The sequence below is a fragment of the Carcharodon carcharias genome, chromosome 22 (genome assembly GCF_017639515.1).
Source record: "Carcharodon carcharias isolate sCarCar2 chromosome 22, sCarCar2.pri, whole genome shotgun sequence".
Lineage (NCBI taxonomy): Eukaryota > Metazoa > Chordata > Chondrichthyes > Lamniformes > Lamnidae > Carcharodon > Carcharodon carcharias.
Window position 1 is genome coordinate 51,015,700 of NC_054488.1, and position 20,810 is coordinate 51,036,509.

General features: G+C 38.7%; 1 protein-coding gene across 5 annotated transcripts in view; it reads left to right on the plus strand.

Moving 5' to 3' along the window:
* Positions 1–20,810, plus strand: part of usp36 (ubiquitin specific peptidase 36) — a 77,167-nt gene that overhangs the window by 39,445 nt on the left and 16,912 nt on the right. For 3 of the 5 annotated variants that reach the window (XR_005946583.1, XR_005946584.1, XM_041216879.1), the window contains exons 10-20: positions 400–540; positions 1,359–1,459; positions 2,542–2,680; positions 3,957–4,553; positions 7,785–7,900; positions 12,209–12,677; positions 13,815–13,945; positions 15,582–15,784; positions 18,082–18,258; positions 19,326–19,441; positions 20,256–20,379. Coding sequence is in view for 3 of the 5 variants with exons in the window: in XM_041216879.1 (XP_041072813.1) it covers positions 400–540; positions 1,359–1,459; positions 2,542–2,680; positions 3,957–4,553; positions 7,785–7,900; positions 12,209–12,677; positions 13,815–13,945; positions 15,582–15,784; positions 18,082–18,258; positions 19,326–19,441; positions 20,256–20,375 (2,310 nt within the window). In the remaining 2 variants the exon portion in view is untranslated. The remainder of the gene's footprint in view (positions 1–399; positions 541–1,358; positions 1,460–2,541; positions 2,681–3,956; positions 4,554–7,784; positions 7,901–12,208; positions 12,678–13,814; positions 13,946–15,581; positions 15,785–18,081; positions 18,259–19,325; positions 19,442–20,255; positions 20,380–20,810) is intronic. The other 2 variants (XM_041216877.1, XM_041216878.1) reach the window with 1 other exon arrangement.

Genomic DNA, 20,810 nt, shown 5'->3' on the forward strand with positions numbered 1-20,810 from the left:
TCTTGTTATGCTGCAAAATATGTCTATCTTTCAGAAACCAACTCCATAGTTGTGTGGTTAAACGCTGTATAAGGTAGCACTGTAGTTCCTTCACAGAAAACAACACCTATTGTTGCAGAATTTCTGAACAGTTACTGCTTTGCAAAATTTCAGTCATGGTGAAAGATTTCTGTACTGAGGCAAATAGTGTAGGAATGACTGTAAATCTTGCAGGCTATTTTAAATAAAAAAAAAAATTCTTACTGTTGGGTCCTCTTTACATACAATCTACGAACCTTGTAAAAAAAAGAGTATGGATTAAGTGAAAAGTTGCTTGATAATATTTGCTTGAGAACATTTTGGCTCATTTAATGTACATTTTGGAAATAAACTGTCATTGTGAAAACTTTGTTTTAACAGGATGTTGGTTACCCTGAACACTTGAATATGCGTCCATATATGTCCCAAAGTAACGGTGAACCAGTCAATTATGGGTTGTATGCAGTGTTGGTGCATTCTGGATACAGTTGTCATGCTGGACATTATTACTGTTATGTCAAGGTGAGAAATCGCATGGTTAACTAATTCACAAAGAACTCAACCCAAATCATTCCCACTATTTGGAAATGTTGGGAACTCCTTATTAAATTGGACTTCTGTTTACCTACAAAGAGTTTTGTGTAGCAATTTGTTCATAATCAGGTTATTAACCTGGCTTATTTAACAGCCCTTCACTAACTATTGGAGTAGTAACCTAAGCATAACTTTGTGTGCTACTGATTTAGAAATGATAGAACTAATCCACTTTCAAGACAACCCTGACTAACCAGTTACTTTGTTAAAAAAGGATTCAGAAAATGTGGTCTTAAAAAAAAAGTCATTTTTATTTTTAATTTTTTTGAATTAATCGAGACCAGGATTTAATCTTCAATAATCAAAGTTAATTGTAAAATTAAATGCAGATACTTTTGAGTAGAAAACTCCTCAGTGGCACTTTGTGATCAGAAATAAAATGCAAATGGAATAAAAACAGAAATACACAGCAGGCTGTTCAGCTCCAAAGAAAATAGACAGATGAAAGGTGTGACCCTTCTACAAAACCCAGTCTTCCTCTCTTTACAGATATTGATGGACCTACACTTTTTTTATTTTTGAATATATTTCCAGCATTCTCTGGTTTGTCAAATTATTTCCCTGTAAAATGAAAGGTGCCCATTGTAAAAAGAGAGCAATGTCCTCCTTGATCCAAAATTAAAAACGCATCCTAAGATTAAAAGTAACTTGGTAACAGAAGTCAGATAAGCAAACTTTGCTAAATCATGAAAGCTTCAGATAACAATTTATCCAAGACTTGAATGTTGCCTGTTATTTTCTTCCAGGCCAGTAATGGGCAATGGTATCAGATGAATGATTCAATGGTTCATTGTAGTAACATCAAGGTGGTGCTGAACCAACAGGCTTATGTACTTTTCTACTTGAGGTGGGTGTTATTGCATGCATTTCCCTGTCAATGGGGTCTTCCTCCACACAATGGTTTCTTGAGACTTTCCTATAAATTGAGTCTTTTGTGTGGGTGATTTCCAACTCATGGTTGAAATTAATCAGTGGTGAAGATATTTGGGGTCAAGTTGGCACATGACACTAGTAATGAATAAATATTTGCATGTCAGACTTTGGCAATTTTGGGAGAAAGCTGAGAGAGTAATCAGTGTAAATAGAAGAGAACATAAAAGTGAATCTGAAAAATGACAATATCAAATAGAGGATATACAACGGGAGTGACAGTATTATGTATTTTCTTAATCCTTGGGAAAGAAGGACAAGTTACACACACAAACATTTTCTCTTTGCTCCTCTCCCTTTGTTCTTCTGTGCTCCCTCAGTTCTTTTTTTTCATTTTACCTCTTCACTTCATACTTTGTTGAGTTCCTGGTCTGCATTTGAGGATGAATGGAAAAGAAACTGGACAGAAGGCTAATCTTTAGCCACTGTTTTGCACTTCCTGGCAGTTTGTCAGAGTGGTAAATCTGAAATGTAGGCCCGTAGCTGGTCTATGTGAATAGGCCATGGAGAAATCCAGTCATTTGTGTTCTCAGAGTGAAGGGAAAATGATGAACACTTGCGAGATAATAGTCATGGGTCAATAAAAGGCTCAGGTCTACAATTTGAGTATTTTCCATCTTTGTTCTCTTAAGTTTAATTTCAAATTTTAACAGAGAGCAGTTGCACTTGGCAGTTGAATAATAACGTCACTATCCTGTAACCCAAAGAGGGCATGTTAAACACAGGAAAAGTTGAAGAGATCTATTCTGGAAATGATCAATTTGCCTGCATAGTTGATGAAGGCTAAAGGAAATTAAGCTATTTCACTGTGTTGGTGGTTACTTCACACTTACACAACGAGTGAGCCATTGATTATATGTGCCACGTTGTCCCCTCAACATTTGCTAGTTTTATTTGACCTAAATAATGAAGTGCTTATGTTCATTTGATACCTCATGTTTTGTAAGTTGTAAAATTGTGCAATATTAATTAGTGATTTTTTTTTTGTTTTACCTGAAGAATGCCAAACTCTAAGAGTGGTGTAGATGATACATCTAAGCAGAACTCAGCACAGCCTCTTGTCAAAACCAGCAATGGCACAACCACACCCAAGAAACCGATGCTAAACGGATATTTGGGCTCACCTCAGATGACAAAGGTCAGCTTATTAACAATGTAATTAATAGCATGTTCCATCATGAGAAATACTGAAGTCTATCATGCATTGTTCTTGTGTATGAGCAGGAGAGTAGGGAAATGGGACCAAAGTGGTGGGAGGCTTTGATGGGTCAGCCACCATTGGCACAATGGGCCAAATAACAGCTATACTGAGACTTCTTTAATTCATAAGATAGAATATGTAGAAAAAAATTCTAAACAGTTCCAAGTATTTATTAAAGAAACATTTAAAATGTAAACAGCTATGAAAGTAGACAGATCAACATCACAGGCATTTGAAAAAACTTATTTTGAAATGTTTTTACAGTTCTTAGAGGAGTCTCTCAGTCTGGAAATTGGCATTTTCACTTTAAAATTACCTTGGAAAGTATTACATGGGTTGGTTTCTTGGTTTTCTAACCTTGCGTCCTAAAGTCATGGACTACTGCTGAGCCATGGGACGCCGTCTGAGTCAAATGGGGGTCCCAACTCCACAGTCTGCCAGGAGCATTCACCTGACCTCCTTTTGATATTTTGCTTGAATTGGTCAATTAGTGGCCAGTTAAGGTGCTCATGATCCAATTAAGGAGAGTGTGCAGCTCTCAAAGCTGAAGGGCTGTTGGAGGCCCACTAGCACAGAAGAAGCTTCAGCCTGCCATTGGAGGTGAGAAAGAGATGACAATTCCATCTCGAGTTGCCTTCTCAGCACTTCAAAAACTTTTGCAGTAAAAAAAAACCTGTTGCCAGGCCACCATTGTAAACGGGAATCTCCTTTGTAGGGCAGCCTGCAGCTGCAGCTGTGGCCAGGTATGTGGTAGGTGGGGGTGGATGAGTGGCCTCAAAAGTCTGCCTGAGTGCTGACTCCCAATCTGCAGCTGGAAGGATGCCGCCAAGCAGTTTCCATGCTCCCAACACCACAGGGGGCCTGCAGACAATCTGAACAATTCCAGTTGGCCCCTGATAATGGGCCTTTTAACAAGGTTAATAAGCTATTTGCCACTTGTTCTGTCCCACTCCAGCTTCCACCAAAATGGCCCTGGGCTAGAATAGTGCCAGCAAACTGGCATGTCAATCAGTGGCACCCCTGCTGTCCTCGGGCGCATGATCTCATGGAAGCCACCCATACTCCCTTGCATCATTCAAATACCACCCCCCGCCAACACAATTCAATGTCATGTGCAAATTTTGGAATTGTACCCCTGATTCCTGTGTCCAGCGTGTTTATGAAAATTATATATTTTCATGATGGGGTAATTGGTATTGTGTCTATTGTGTAGAAACCGGAATCTCTGCAAGCAAAACTGCAAGCTTCTGGGAGTGTTGGTATGCCAGTCCCAAGAAACGGAATTAACCAGTCACCCAAGCTTCCAGCGAAACCAACATATGCACCAACTTTCATAGATGAATCGTTGAGGAAGCTTAAGAAATCTTTACCTCAGTTGCAACCCAAATCTTCTCAGGGCCAGTTGGTGAATAATTCAAGCAGCAGCAGAATGTCAGTAACAGAAAATGCAAAGGTTACTGCACCGGAAAGCAAGGAACTACCTGCATCTACCTCATGCAAGTCATTGGTGGCAACTGATGGACCTGAGCAGAAAGGAAAAGACAACATCCAGAACCAGCAGAAAGATTTTGGCAGCCCCAAGCATGGTTTGAATGGGAGCAATATTACAAAAAACGGATTGAATAACCAACATTCTGAGCCTGAAGAGTCTGATTCAGAATCACAAACACACAGCTCAGCTAATGAGAGGACTGAGAGTAGTGCTGAGGATCAGGGAGTGTCCAAGATAAAACCCCAGCTACTTGCAGAAGAGCAATCCAGTACAATGTCACCACCTCCAGCTAAGAGGCTCGCACTGTCAGCCAAAAAGGTGGGTGTGTGTTGTGGGCTGGAGGAATTGTTGTACACCTAAATATATATATTTTTCTTTCTTTCTCAAACTGCATTGTTGTGCAAAGTAGTCCTATAAATTAACATTTAATCTTGCCAGTTGTGTGTATGTATGTCTGTGTGCCCACCTCTGAACAATGTATTATGTGAATGCAAACTGTTAATAGTACTTCATTGGCCTTTCAGTGGTTAGCAAAGGCTTTTTAGCATATGGATTTTTGTTGAAAACTAGAAACTTTTACTTCTAAGCATTTGCAAGTTTGACAGTGCTAACCTTAAGGAAATTAAATTAATTTAAGTCAGTTACTGGTGTGTACAGCAACTTCACCTTAATTCTTCTGGTCAAGGCATTTTATGTAACCTATCCATTATCTTAAATTTTTATCATTTTGTCACTGATTGTTCTAAACCCTTCTAGTTGATGCCAAAAATCTCCCCTCTCTGCCCCGCCCCTATTTCTTCCACCTATTTTCAAGCCTTTTTGCTCATTCACATCAGGGAATGTGGCCTGGCTTAATTATGTCTAACAGAAGATGAATAATGTATGGGGGTCACTTGTCCAATCCTTCCATCTCCATTTCTCTGTGAAAAGCACCAGCTCTTCTCCCTCAAAGTGCAAGATTGAATTTAAAGGTTACTTTGTGAGAGATTGATGGGCATGAACCCAGATCTATTTGTATGTGCTGTATGGATAATTTGTTGATGTCTTCCTTGATTTGACATTGAGGAGATCTGAAAGCAAATATTTAATTTCATTTTTCGTGGAATTACTGTAAAATGATGCTGAAACTTGCAAATGTTTTAAAATTATGATTAAATAGCAATAACGAACATGACTCTGCCAATTTTGTACCAAATTGAGAAGAACTTTGGAAGTTACTCTGTTCATCTATATCTGGTTGTTTGCACCTAGCAGGAGATTGTGTGGGTTAGGTTTCATCACTGACTAGATAAATTGCACTTGATTTGGGAGGGAGGGATAAAAATGGATGAGGTGGGCCAAATGGTCTTTCCTCATTCCACATTTTGTGCTGTTTTGAGATGTATCCATTTGGAAAGCACAACTCTCTGGATGTCAGTTATTGCTTAATTAAAATTTATTTGATACCAAAGAACATAACCTTTTTATTTTCATTAATGCAATTTATGAGAGACTGCACTCCCATCATAAGTCGGTTCAAAACTGTAAAAATAAATTAACTTGATGCAAAATTATGAGGGCCACATCTTTAAATGCGAGGTATTACTTTCTAGGTTCAAGCCCAATTTTTTAAAAACCTAGTCCTTAACAGTAAAATGTAACTGTCCATAACCGGAATTATGAAGGGATTGGAGAATAGATCAAAACATATTTTTTCTAATGGCTGAGAGGATGTGGATACAAGATTGAATGTCAGGTTTAGGAAGGAGAGCAAGATAAACATTTTACACAGGGCTACACTGCTGAGTTTTTGATGGAAGCAGAATATGTTAGGTAGTTGAAGGAAAGAGGTAAAAGTATAGGACAACAGGGCAGGCACATGGGATGAGGATGATAGGTCATGTGGAGGATGAACATCTAATGTAAATGTTGGATCAAACCGTTCCAATTTGTCATTTCTGTTTAATTTTACATAAAGAATTGAACCTGGTATTTAAACCATAACTCTGCTGTTTAGAATTTGCTTCAAAAAAATCTACAGCAAACTCCAGTAGCCCCTAGAGATGTAAAACAAAATTCTTGTTTCTCGGAGTAAATTCTGCTATCTAAAAAAAAGAACATTTGTGGATTGAAGTTCAATTTTGTGCTTAACTACCAAAAATTGAAAGAGCATCTGCAAGTGCTCTGTTTCTCCTGTAAAGTTTTATACTATAAATAATTATAAGTAATAGTCAGATAAAAATTGTACGTAATTGTATAGATTATTTTGTTCTTCGGCCATTTACATTATTTGGCTTAATTTGGTATTCCAGTGCTTTGCTCTTGAGCAAAGTTCCCCTGAGTTGGGAATGGGGTTCCCAAACTTTTTGCCCCTTTTAGGTATTGATTTGTGCTCAGTACAACTTTACAGGTACTTGCAATCCTTCAATAAATTGCCCAAATGATCATGCCACATGTGTATGCAGAACTATCTGTCGGTTGGTTATTTGGCCACGAGGGATGTTACCTTGTCCAGAGTCTCTGTGGTTTTCCAGTGTAGGGTGATGACAATGATTAGATGCAAGAGCCCAAGCTTTTTTGTTAGTCTCCAGAACACAGCTATTTATTTTCAGATTAATGCAATGTATAAAAGGCTGCACTGCATTGTACATCTGTTCAAATTGTAATAATAAGTTAACTCTGTGCAAAAGCATAAGAGCCACATCTTTAGATACAAGGTATTACTTCCTAGGTTCAAACCCAATTTAAAAAAAAACTGATCCTTGACTTTCAAATATGTAACTCTCTACATAACCAGAATATGGGTTTGGAGAATAGATCAAAACAGATGTTTTCCAAAAGTTGAGAGGATGTGGATACAAGATTAAATGTCAAGTTTAGGAAAGACACTCGTTTTCACCATTGTGCCTATCATCTCCAAACCTAGATGACTTGTATCAGCCCAGGCCAAAGTCTGAACACTGATTCTTCACGAACTGTGAAATTGGGCTTTTCATGATCGATATGTCGCAGTCTTACATTTGTGCATTGGTCAATCAAAGAACATCCCCTTTTGGGTTTTGCTCATGGGGAATGTTATTGAATGAATGAAGCTAATTCAAGGTATGAGGGGCATTAAATGTTACATCAAGTCCAAATTATATATCTCTGGTGCACTGCAGGTGATGTTTGCTGGATTGCTTTTTTGACCGAACAGTTAATTTAATGTTAAACTGCAGTGATAAGCTGTCATGAATGCACAGACATTGTTGTGTTTAGTTTCATTCATTTGTAAAAATATAAAAACTTGTGCTAAAAGTATAATATGTTTTAAATTTTTGATGTTTATTCTGCTAGTCTTGTTCTTTGTTTATGTCTAGTATTTCTAGTCTAAAACTGCAAATGTTCTTTCCTGTGGAGTAACTGGTAATTGTTTTGACATTTTCTTGTCTGTTGTTTTCCTACTTTGCTTCCCTAGCTGTCTAACCATGAAAACTTTTTGATTCTTCTTTGCCATACCCTCTTTTATGTTTTCTGCACTCATGGATACTTTTTAGACCACCAAGTTTTTATTTATGTCAATAACTGCAGGCCACCTACAGCTGGAAGGTGACAGAAAATGAACCATACTCTCCATCATTCTCATCAGCCCACAAAGCAAAATTAATGAAAAAAGGCTACACATTTTCTTCTGCAGACAAAACTAGGTAAGAAAAACTTGCTCACTAAAGAAAGCTTCTGTCATTAAGGTGAAGCTGCACTGGTTGGATGAGGCAGCTAAGTGATATTAATCAATAACTCCAATGAAATCATTTGACTCATTAATTGTGTCTGTTTAATCCAATATCTCTAACCCCATATATATATTGGCTAGGGCAAGGAGCCTGCTGCCAAGGCAATTCTTTCAGATTATTGCCGTTCAGATTTGGGAGGAGCATATGTATCTGATCATTGCTTGTCGCCTTTGAATTAACAATTCAACAATAACTATATAGTGCCTTCAATGCACAAAGACATGCCAAGGTGCTTCGCTGAAGTGTAATTAGGCAAAATTTGACAAGCAGCCAAAGGAGACAATATAAGCAGAAAATACTGGAAATACTCAGCAGGTCAGGCAGCACCTGTGAAAAGAGAAATTTTAGTTTGGAAACTGTCAGAAGGCAAGACGATATCGTGATTAGTTTGGACAGAGGATTGATCTTAAGGAGGCTCTTAAAGAAGGTAAGTGAAGAGGTGTATAGAGGTTTATGGATGGAACTCTAGAGCCCAGTCAGCAATGCTGGGGCAAAAAAAAATTTGTTTATGTGGCGCCATTAGACATGCCAATTCACGTTTTCGAGTGTATTCACTGTTGTAATATTGGGAATGCAGCAGCCAATTTGTCCACAGCAAGCTCCCACAATAGCAATGTGATGATGACTGGATAATTTGCTCTTTATGATAGTTGATTGGGAGATATATATGGTCAGGACACTGGGAATAACTCCCTTACTCTTCTTCAGACTAGTGGCATGGAATCCAATGCAGAGGGTCTCGGTTTAACGTCTTGTCTGTAGGACAGCACCTCCAACAGTGCAACGCTTCCTCAGTACTGCACTGAAGTGTCATCTAAGACGATTGCACTCAAGCCTTGGAGTGCGACTTGAAACCACAGTCTGACTCGGAGGCGAGTGTGCTGCCAACTGAACCACAGCTGACACACTCAGGAGATCAGAGTTGAAAGATTGACAGTTCCTGGGTAAATGTGGTGTTATAGGGATGGGCAAAGCCATGAACAGATTTGAATGCAATGTGAGAACTGCAGCCAGTGTAGATCAGTAAGAAAGAACAGGGGTGATGAGTGATTGTGTCCTGATGTAGAATAGGATTTGGACAACAAATCACTCAAATTTTATGGAGGCCAGACAAATGGAAAGCATTGGAAAAATCAAGTATAGAGGTAACAAAAGCATCGTTGAAGACTTAAGCGGTAGGCAGATGTTACCGAGATGAGGTAAGCGATCTTTGCAGTGGAATGCATATGGAGTTAGAAGCTCATCTCAGGATGCTGAAGTTGCAAAACCATATGATTCAAACTAATGGTGTCTCGGGTGGGGTTGGAGTCAGTGGCAATGCGGTGTTGAGTTTGTTACAGGGAACAAATTTGTCTTTAAACTTCTCAATGTTTAATGCAGGAAATTACAGCTCATCCAGGACTACCTTTTTTGTTCATTTTCTAAAGGGATATGATGGGAAATTTTAAATGAGTGAGACATTTTGGAAGAGGAAATAATTCGCAGCGCTGGCTTGCATGATCTTGAGCACAGACCAAAAAAGACAAACTCAGCAAAGTTTTAACACCATACGACCTTCATTGTACTGGGCCAATAACCTGGCATTTCCTACCTAATGCCATTGTGTGCATTGCCCTCATCTGGACCACAAATCAAGCAAATGATTTCTTAACGACACCATATTAATCATTGAAAATATAGAATGATGCCGAAAGCTGGGAAATTAAATAAAGCGACTTTAATCGTAAAGTTGGAGCCTTGAGTTCATAGAAATGAATTGTCGAGAATCATCCACTTGGCCATAATATTAGTAGAATAAGGCCAGCCATGATGTATGACTGACCCTAGCTGACTTTTCCAGGTCAATTTAAATAATCCTGCTGGGAATCCCATTTAAGGGACCTTCAGAGCCTTACTGCAATATATCCTGACAGATGAGATCAGTGCTGGTAATTGCAGAATTTTATATTTAAAACTACTACTGTGATTTATTCGGCAGGTCTTTTGGAGTATTTAAAATTTATAGGTCCCTTCACTACCCATTGCATCACACGATAATGATGAAATGACACCACCTGTGCCCAGCATTTGCGAGAATGCAAATTACGTCCTATGATGTATTGTTGTGATTTGCATGCCTTTTGAATATCTTATGTTGCCCTGTCAGTTCCAGTGAGCAACCTTAGATTGACAGGGTAAGTGTGGAGCTGCAAGCAGCTTCTAATTATATTTCATCATGTTCTACTGGAATTAGGCTGGCTCAACTCCAGTGCAGAATGTAGGCCAGCGTATGGGAATTCCTCCAGTGCTTAAATTCTGAAGAATTTTGATAAGAATTGAAAGCATATTTTAAGAGCCAAAACATCACTGCCTTTTGAGACTTGTTTGTATCACTTGTGACTCTTGGTTTCATCAAGACTTTTTTAGAACACAAAACTGAGTAACGTGTATCAGATGCTGATGGTTTGAAGTAATGTAACAAAATACAAAGATAAAAACAAAAAACTGTGGATGCTGGAAATCCAAAACAAAAACAGAATTACCTAAAAAAAAAAAAGGAGCAGTAATGGGACTTGCGGTTTTCTCCAAAATGGAAATCTAGGGCTTCGCACACACTGGAAATACATCGAGCATATGCTTCAAAACAAAAAGAAAATGAAAAAATTAATTAATTCTTACTCTAGTAAGCAAAATCGTAAACCTTTGTGGAAACTTAAGTAAATAAAATCTCTAATGCACAGGAAAATGTTTTAACTGATGAATTGGTACTGCAAATTCAACAAAGTTGCCTAGCAGCAAAAAAAATACTTTACGCATATTGTATTTTTGTTACAAAAACAGAATTACCTGGAAAAACTCAGCAGGTCTGGCAGCATCGGCGGAGAAGAAAAAAGTTGGCGTTTTGAGTCCTCATGACCCTTCAACAGAACTGAGTAAAATTAGGAGAGTGGTGAAATATAAGCTGGTTTAAGGTGGGGGGGAGAGAAGTTGGGGGAGGGGGTGGTTGTAGGGACAAGCAAGCAGTGATAGGAGCAGATAATCAAAAGATGCTTCCAACTAGGCACTTTACAGCCTTCCAGAATATTGAATTCAACAACTATAGATCTTGAACTCCCTCCTCCATCCCCACCCCTTTTCTGTTTCTTCCCCCCTTATTGTTTTTTCCAATAATTTATATAGAATTTTCTTTTCCCACCTATTTCCATTATTTTTAAATCTTTTATGCCCCCCACCTCCACTAGAGCTATACCTTGAGTGCCCTACCATCCATTCTTAATTAGCACATTCGTTTAGATACTATCACCACCTTCACCACCTCTCTGTTCTTTTGTCTGTGACATCTTTTGATTATCTGCTCCTATCATTGCTTGCTTGTCCCTACAACCACCCCTACCACCACTTCCCCCACTTCTCTCTTTCTCCTCTCCCCCCCACCCCCCAACCACCTTAAACCAGCTTATATTTCACCCCTCTCCTAATTTTACTCAGTTCTGTTGAAGGGTCATGAGGACTCGAAACGTCAACTTTTTTCTTCTCCACCGATGCTGCCAGACCTGCTGAGTTTTTCCAGCTAATTCTGTTTTTGTAACAAAAATACAATACACGTAAAGCATTTTTTCTTTGCTGCTAGGCAACTTTGTAGAATTTTGTATTGAGTATACAGGCCAACAAAATTGCAGTACTACTTCATCAGTTAAAACATTTTCCTGTGCATTAGAGATTTTATTTACTTAAGTTTCCACAAAACAAAGCTTTATGATTTTGCTTACTACGGTAAGAATTAATTAATTTTTTTATTTTCTTTTTGTTTTGAGCCATCTGCTCGATTTATTTCCAATGTGTTCAAAACCCTAGATTTCCATTTTGGAGAAAACCGCAAGTGCCATTGAAGAGGCATTATTCCATGTGTGCATGGAGAAATGGAGGTAGTGGTTATAAAAGTTTGTTGGCACCTTCTCGAGGACAATTTCGTTTGGATAATAAATGCTGGCCTTGCTAGTGATGTCCACAAACATTTTTTTAAAAACTGGTGCCTTTGGAACTGTAGGTACTAAGTGAGTATGGTTAAAGTTAGCCACTATGGCACAGAGGCTGTTTAGCCCAACAAGTCCATGCTGGTTCTGTAAAGTAATCCTGTCAGTGCAATCTGCCATGCTGTAAAGTTGAGAAAACATTGCTACGAAATGAGTTACATATGAATTTTCTGAAATGCAACCCTTTAATTGTTTATTTTACTTTTAGGACTTTCCCACCTACTCCAAAAGTGCAGATTTCCCAACAAGCAGGACTTAGTTCTCCACCTAAAATCTCCAAGAAATCATGTAGTTCTAGTTTCTCTGAGTCGCAGCTACTATCATTGGAAGCCATGGAAGCAACTTGGCTGCCCTCTCCTCCAATAAACGGCAGTGCTACCTCATTGGAAAACCATACTTTATCTGGTAAAAGTTCTGGTAAGATGTGCACTTCAAAGACCGAACTGGCAGATAAGACCCACAAACACTGCTTTGCTAGTTCCATGGAATCATGGAACAGCAGTGAAAAAACAAAGAAACAACATAAATCTTTGAAAAGAAATGCAATTTCTTTTGATTCTGAATCATTCAACCAGATGAAGTGCGATGAAGCTGCCAAGACTGATAGTAAATATAAAAAGAAAAAGGAAAAGCGACTTAAGACAGCGGAGAATGATGGTGTTTGTGACCAACTACAGGTAGGTTATTGGATCTTCCACAGTTGAATCAATATATTAGTTTCATGGCCATTAATGGAACAGAATGAGAGGATGTTCTTTTCATAAGAGCTTTCCTGTTACACCTCTAACCCAGCTAATCCTTCCCTCTTCGGATGAGTCAGAATGATGAATATGATGGTCAACCTGCTTCAATGATTATTTGCCCATGGGCTAGGCATTAAATATCTAGGCATAAGCAGTTTGATTTCCCTCAGTCCCTTTGTGGAAAATGGATGGAACTGAAATAAGGAGGTGCATGAACTATCTTCCTGCCCCACCACCCTCTCCCATCCCCACCACCCTCTCCCATTCCCATCCCATATTTTTTTTTGGTGTGGACTATGCCTAAACATCCTCTCCCTTTTTCCAGCAGCCTTTCACTATTCTCCCCCTGCCCACCTTAAAAAAAAAAATTGGATGGTTTTTACCTCCCAGTTTCTTAAGACCTAAGTGACCCATAAGAACGATTTGGTATTTCAACCTTGCGCCTGCTTCCTTGCAGTGTTAATCCACAGCAGTGAATGAATTGAAGTGTGATACCTTCTCATATCAATGCTGATTAGGAAAGTGGCCCAAACAAGTTTAGAATTCAGATGTGAAACGTACTGTATTACAGCAGTGTGGATCAATATTGTCAGTTATTCAGCCTACTGGGTGCAGTTTTACTTCACAGCTGAAAAGAATTTTATTGGTATCTGGAGTGCAAGTATATAATTAATACAGGTTACAACAGGAAATTTAAATAATATCTTGAACTAATTTTATATATCAACTTTACATATGAGGTTGCTGTTAATTGTATATTATTTGTATTTAATTGTATACAGATGGTGGGCATTAACTGGGGATTCACTTGTGCTCCTATAAATAGGAGCAGTCTGAAACTGGCTGTTTATACTGTATCTTGTTAAATAAATGCTTATAAAAGTGTTTTGAGATTGACTGCAGTTCTGTCCTTCACCACTTGGTTTTCTGTGTGTTACATTGACTTTATAAAGTTGGTGTCCAAGATAAGTTAAAAAAATATGCCAAGTGGTCAAATCTGTCATATTCTCATCACTTTTTTGGCAAAATGATTCAGTGAAACAGTTACTAAAGCTGGATGATGTGTTGCAGGAGGAATCTGTCAAGAGGAGCGTTTCAGCAGGAGAGTTGATCCCAAAGAAAATTAAGAAAAAAAGGAAGAAGCATAAAAAATGTGGGGAAGTGTCTGATGAAAAGCACATTGCTGAGTCTGCTGTGGAAAAGTACATAATTATTTTTCTAGTTTGGAGGTTCATTTTGATTTGGTGAAGTCATGGTTGTTAATGTTGTGCATTCCCCTAAGCTCATTTCTCTGTCCTCCTCAGTTATTGATCCTTTTAGCTTTGGAATACTCAAGTTCAACATACTTGCATTAAATCCCTCTGATTTTGCTGAATCCCAGAAGTGTTTAAATATCTTGGTGTCATTTGCAAATTTAGCTACCTTCACTCCCCTAAGTCATTGATATAAATTGTAAAAAGTTGAGACCCCAGCACAGACCCCTGCGGGATTCCACTTGTCACATCCTGCCAATCAGAAAAAGACCTATTTATGCGTACTCTGGCTGGCTGGCAGGAAACAGTCTTCTGTGCATGCTAATATATTACCACCTACGCCGTGAGCTCTTATTTTCTGCAATAACCTATGATGTGGCAGCTTATCAAATACCTTCTGGAAATCCAAGAGCAACATGTCTACAGGCCTCCCTTTATCCACAGTGCATGTTACTCCCTCAAAGAACTCCAGTAAATTAGTTGTAATTTCACCAAGTTCCCCTCTCCCTCCCACCACCTATTTACAGTTAATACTGGAATGTTTTTTGTATCCTCTAGTGAAGATAGAAGCAAAATATTTGTTCATTTTATCTGCCATTTCCTTATCAACTATTAATTCTCCACTGTCACTCTAGAGGACCAACACTCACTTTACTTACCCTTTTTCTTTTTAAATACTTGTAGAAACTCTTGCTATCCGTTTTTGCATTTCTAGCTAGCTTCCTCTCATACTCTAATTCCTTTCTCCTGATTAACCTTTTAGTCATTGTCTGCTGTACTTTATATTCTGACCATTAATCTAACTTGCAGTTTCCTTAAATTTGATGCTTTCCTCAACTTCTTTAGTTAATCATGGATGCTGGGCCCTTCCCCTTAGAGCTTTTTTTTATATAGTAAGAATACATTTATTTTGAGTATTCTGAAATGTTTCCTGAAATGTCTGCCACTGCTTCTCTATTGATATATTACCTAGTCTAATATCCCAGCTCACTTCAGCTGGTTCAGCTTTCATGCCCGCATAGTTGCCCTTAAGTTAATGGTGCTGTTATGGTGCCATCACTTCTCGTAATGACAGAAAATTGTTATTGAAACTGTACTGTTTTATTTATCGCTCCAGAAAATTTACATGGGTATTTTCTGCAGTCCCCAACGTCACAAAAATAGGTATTTGACCCGTGGAATTTTTCATCCCACATGCCATGCTGTATCAGAAAATATCAGATGCACACAGTAGTTTTGCAGTGATCAGGAGTGGAATCCAAAGCCAGCTGACTTGTCCTACTGATGGCCACTAACTTGGTACTACTTGAGGATCAGACATTTGGATTTATTTGTGCATCTCCACTGTAGATTGGGTAAATTCCCTGAAGCTCTGAGGACCCCAGAGAGTCCAGATTGTAGAAAAGCTGAAGAGCTTTTAATGATACTCAACATGATGGAATTTAAGCAGTGAAACTCATTGGATCTGCACAAGGAGGTTTCTTGTGAAAGAATAGTTCTTATAAATTCAGAAAAGATTTTTAAAGCACAGTTCTGTGTTTAATTATAATGGAAAATCTTTGCATTCATCCCTATCACTCTTCAGTTGTTCAGGACGGATTGAAATGCAGGGTGAAGAAGAACTGGAAAAGCCTAAAGAATTGGAACCGAGAGAGAAAAAGGTCAAAGACAGCAAAAAAAGTGAGAAAAAACACAGGAAACGAAAGAGAAGCACGAATTTAGATGAATGTGCAAGTTCTGATTCTCCAGTGGATCAGTCGACTGAAACCAAAAACAAAAGTCAGCAAGGTACAGTATTTTATTGCAATTTTGGATCTTTTAAACCACCTGTCATAAAGGAATAGTTTACTGTGTTTGTAAAAAAGCAAGATTTAGACTTCGCCCTAAATTCTTACTTGCCAACTGAATTTCACATTTGCTTTTGTAGCTAATGTTTTACAAGACTCTTAGCCACATGGCAACTGCACTGCATGCTATCTTGCAATGAAAGCCATCTCTTATGCTTTTCTTAACTGCAAACATAAATATCATAACCATATTTTTGGACTAGGTAACTGTTCATCCAGGAAGATTACTTATCCCTTTGAAGTAGTTTGGTGTAGGGACTCGAAATCCAGCCCTTCCTGCAGTCTTCTACAATCCAGCATGTATCCTCTGTCATAGCACTCCTGTTGTAGGGACCTATTGCATTGTGTAATATTTTTCTCAATGCCTTGTTCTACGGCCAAAATATTTCAATTGAAGCCATAAATTGCAGCGTAAAAATACTATTTCTGAATCCAAGAAACCATATTCTATCAGAATATTAAAAAATAGAAACAGAAGTAAACTGTATAACCCCTCGAGCCTGTTCCTCTATTCAATGACATCATGACTGATCTGCTGTAACTCCACTTTGTTACTCTATCTCCATATCCCATAATTGCCTTGGTGTTGAAAATCTAGTGATCTCCGTTTGAATAAATTCATTGACTAAGCAGCCACAACCCCGAGGTAGAGAATTTCAAGCATTCATCACCTCGGACTGAATAAATTTCTCCTCTTAATCCTAAATGGCCAAGCTCTTTATCCTGAGATTATGATCCCTAGTGTCCGACTCTCTCTGTCTGAAAGAAAGAAAGGCTTGAATTTATATAGTTCCTTTTTATGATCACTGAATAACTTGAAAGTGCATTACAGACAATGAAACACTTTTTTGAAGTGTAGTCACTGATGTAAAAAATGCAGCAGCCAATTTGTACACAGTAAGCACCCACAAACAGCAATGTGACAATGACTAGATAATCTGTGTTTTGTGATGTTGGTTTAGAGAGAAATATTGGCCAGGACAACTCCCCTGATTTTGTTTGAAATCGTGCTGTGGAATCTTTTCTGCCTACCTGAGAGGGAAGATGGGCATCGTTTTAACACCTTATCTGAAAGACAGCAGCTCCAACCGTGCAGCACCGTCTTGGTATTGGAGTGTCAACCTAGATTTTTGTGTCTAAGTCCCAGAGTGGGACTTGAGCCTACAATATTCTGATTCTGGTGAGAGTACTACCAACTGAGCCTGGGGAATGCCTCTCTGCATTTACCTGGCAAGCTCTGTAAAAATTGAAATGCATAACAAATGAGGTCAATTCTCATTCTTAACTTCAGAGAGTATTGGCGCATTTCACTCAATCTCTCCATGTAGGGCAGCCCTCTCACTCGATGGCTCATAACCAATATTTGAATTCTGATGATGGTCCTGTTCCCAACTTCTGGAGCATTACGGTTGACTTAAGTCAACATCATTTGACCCCACAGAGGGAGTTTTGTTCCTTCAAAAAGCTCAGGCCAAGGTTCATTGAGGCCAGTCTATCTGAGTAGAATATGGGCTGTGGTATGGAATTCCTTGAGACTATATTTGCTTTCCCTATTTATGAAAGACATTTCATCTTTAATACCTGAAGCTACAGCAAGAACTTAGGCTTCACTGCGATGGGCTCCATCAATTGATTCTTAGGCCAGGTAGACTCAAATCTTATTCTAAGCATCTCTATCAGATAAACCAAAGAGTTTTATTAATTCATAACTGAGTCTTTGTGCCTCATCTGGCAGGAGGCCAGAGCAGATCTTTGCAGATTATTCATACTCTCATGATTGGAGGAATGGACCGGTGTGGGATACTCCTTCAGGCCAACTGATAAGGAATTCATTATGGGTTTGAACTGTTTTTGTTGTCCTCCCTTCAATCCTCTTTTTTTTGTCTATTAAAAAAAAAAATAATTCTTCCCACTTGGATTTATTTGTTGGAAATGCTGTAGCGATGAGTTCACACACGGCCAGAGGCTGTTTCATGGCCATTCTTTCAGTAGTACTGATAACTGTAATCCTACCTTTCCTTCCCTATTCTAGATGGCCATAAAAATTATGGGAATAATTTCTTTTAGGTAAATCCTGATTCTGGTGAAACTGCCATTTAGATTTTGGTTGTCTGGGCGTGGAGATGCTCATAACAAAGTTGTAGCCACAGGTTACAGCAGAGCTTGGCACAAATCAAATAATCTTGCAAAAGAACAAAGTACTGACTCAGTGCTCTTGTATGCTCTTCTCTGTTCAAGTTCCAGTGTTCATATGGGACAGCCAGGTAACAGAAGGGTATAAACGATCGCAAAATCACTCTGGTGAGGATGGATCTGTCATGCCCATTGCAAGCTTAGCCTGGGATGGGAAGAAACAATCTAATGTCATTCAAGAGCTCTTGAAACATTCAAACAACAAGGCTTATGGAACTGAAGGTAGGGAAAATAATTTAAGTTAAAGCTATTTTATTGCTTTTGAAGTCTTCTCTCTTAACTAAATTTACAATATTGCTACAAGCAAGTGACAACTGTAGGGATGTGTTGACGTCTAAGTGAATACTATATACACTGCCAATGTTTTAATTCAACGCTTCTTGCAAACCTGCTATTGAGGGATCTTCAGTAAAGCTGTGGTCTAGAAGTTGCTTTCAGCTTCTCTTTTCACCTACCCTGCCAACCCCACACCAAGAGACAGAAACAGAGTTAACGTTTGGAGTTCATATTACTCTTCAGATCCAAAGAGAAGTAGAATTGTGATGAAATTTATTTTGTTTAAGGTGGGGTGGAGCAGGTGAAGCTGGATAGAAGGCCAGCGATAGGTGGGGACAAAGGCGAGATCGACAAAGATGTCATGAACTAAATGACAAGGGGTGCGTTAACGGTAGTGGTAAGGGCTAAAAAAGGGTGCTGATAGTGGCGTAAAGGTAAGAAAGCAGAATGTGATAATAGCAGAACAAGGGTAAGCATTGTGTGAAAGAACAACATGGAACATGTTACAGGTGGTCCTTTTGGGGATGGGGTGTTGGCGGGGAGAAAAAGGATAGAGAATGGGATAGAAGGGGGATAAAAAAGGGATAAAACAAAGAATAAAAATAAAAAATGGATTTAAAAAAATAAATGTAGAAAAAAAGATTAAAAATGGGGTGAGGGTAGAGGAAAGAGTTCATTGCCTGAAATTGTTGAACTCTGTTAAGCCCAGAAGGCTGTAAAGTGTCTAATCGAACTTTTTATCCACTTATTTTTACTTTTGTTCATTTGTTCATATTTATGCAAGAGAAGAATGCTTTGCAGGTGATTGAGACAGTTACATGTCCATTACTAGGTACATTTTTTCTGTAAGTCTTAATTGATAGACATGCCTTGAGAATATTTATTTAGCGCTGACATTCCTCCCGTTGATCTGTAGCATTTTTAAATGCTGAAAATAGAAAATGATCAATCTCTTCAATGAAATGTTAAAGTTTTTTAAAAGATATCACTTTCTACATTTCTCCTTTGCTTAGTGCTGACTTGGGATGGGGCAGTGTCAGCTGTCAGTGAAGATGCTATATGTGATACAAAACAGGCAGAATATGAACATGCAGTTGACGAATGGGATGAAGAATTCGACAAGGGGAAGGTAAGAGGTTATTTTGAGTATTTGTCTTTACATAGCTGAATTCGAGTACATAGTTCCATTGAAATTTCATAATACTGTATATAGGTTAAATGTTTGTGACTTCTGACTTTGTCTAATCCATCCAGGGTGCAGAACCCCTTACCTGTGGGCTGAATTTGGCTTGAGGAGTAGCTCCTGATATTTAAAAAAAAAATGGAATGCTGCAAACAATCCAACCCATAGAAACAGCTGATCTTTTGTTAGGGAATGAGAGGGAATGCAGTAGGCACACACTAAAACTGTTGCTCCCTGCAGTAACCCTTTTACCCTTTCAATCGGAGCCTGTGATGTCATGGAATATTGAAGCAAGTGTTCCAGAGGACAGGTGTGCTCATGGTGCTCATCTTGCTGTAGCTCTCTGCTGGAAGTGGGAGAGATGTGGTTGCACTTGGGGTTTGGACATTTGATCCAGGAGCAATCCAAAACCTCTTTAAGGTGAGCTTGTGTCCAGCAGCACCCTCCTAATAGACAATAGAAGGTCACAACCAGGAGGTTGTCAGACCCAATCCTGAAGCGGGTCGGAGCCATCTCAAACTTTCTCTACCAGGATTGTTAAAAGTTCTGATCTTCCCTACTATTGGTACCGTTTGCAAAGCTTGGATATTTGTTGGCAATGGGATGCAGTGCAGTAAGAATTTGAATGTAAATTTCCATGTGTGTGGTCCAATAAGGCGACTCTGGAGGTTGATTTGTAGATTTCGAGATAATGATGGTTGCACAAAAGGAATTAGTCATGTGTGGATCACAGCTGACATCAGGATTTTTGTACTTCCAGGTTAAAAAATTTAAGAAATTTAAAAGAGAGAGGAGAAGAAGTTTTAATGCTTTCCAGAAAATGCAGAACAGAAGGAATTTTTGGTCTACTACTCATTCAGGAAAGTTTTCCAGGTTTTAAAAGTGTAAGTATTATCATGTAATGATGCTGTTTCTGCACACTTTTATTTCACCTGTAATAAAACTATTAATGGAACATTGTTCCAGTGGTAGTCAGTGTTACCATCAGTGATTTACAGCCCAGTGAAGCAAGTCCATTTTTGGATTAAAACTCCTTCGTTATAGCCTCAACAGTGTCTGGGTAAACCTGAACATGTTCAACATTTGCCCATATTCTAGCACAACAAATCTAATTTGCATATCACCCCTGTCCTCCGTTGGATGTTGGCTCCCAGTTTGACAACGCTTCTGTTCCAAACTTCTCATCCATGTTTCTAAATCTCACCATGGGATCGCCTAACCTTACCTCTGAAATGACCTCCAGCCCTAAAGCCCTCTCAAGATCCTCCAATTCACACCGCTTCTGCATCCCGCTTTCTATCGCTCCACCATTAGC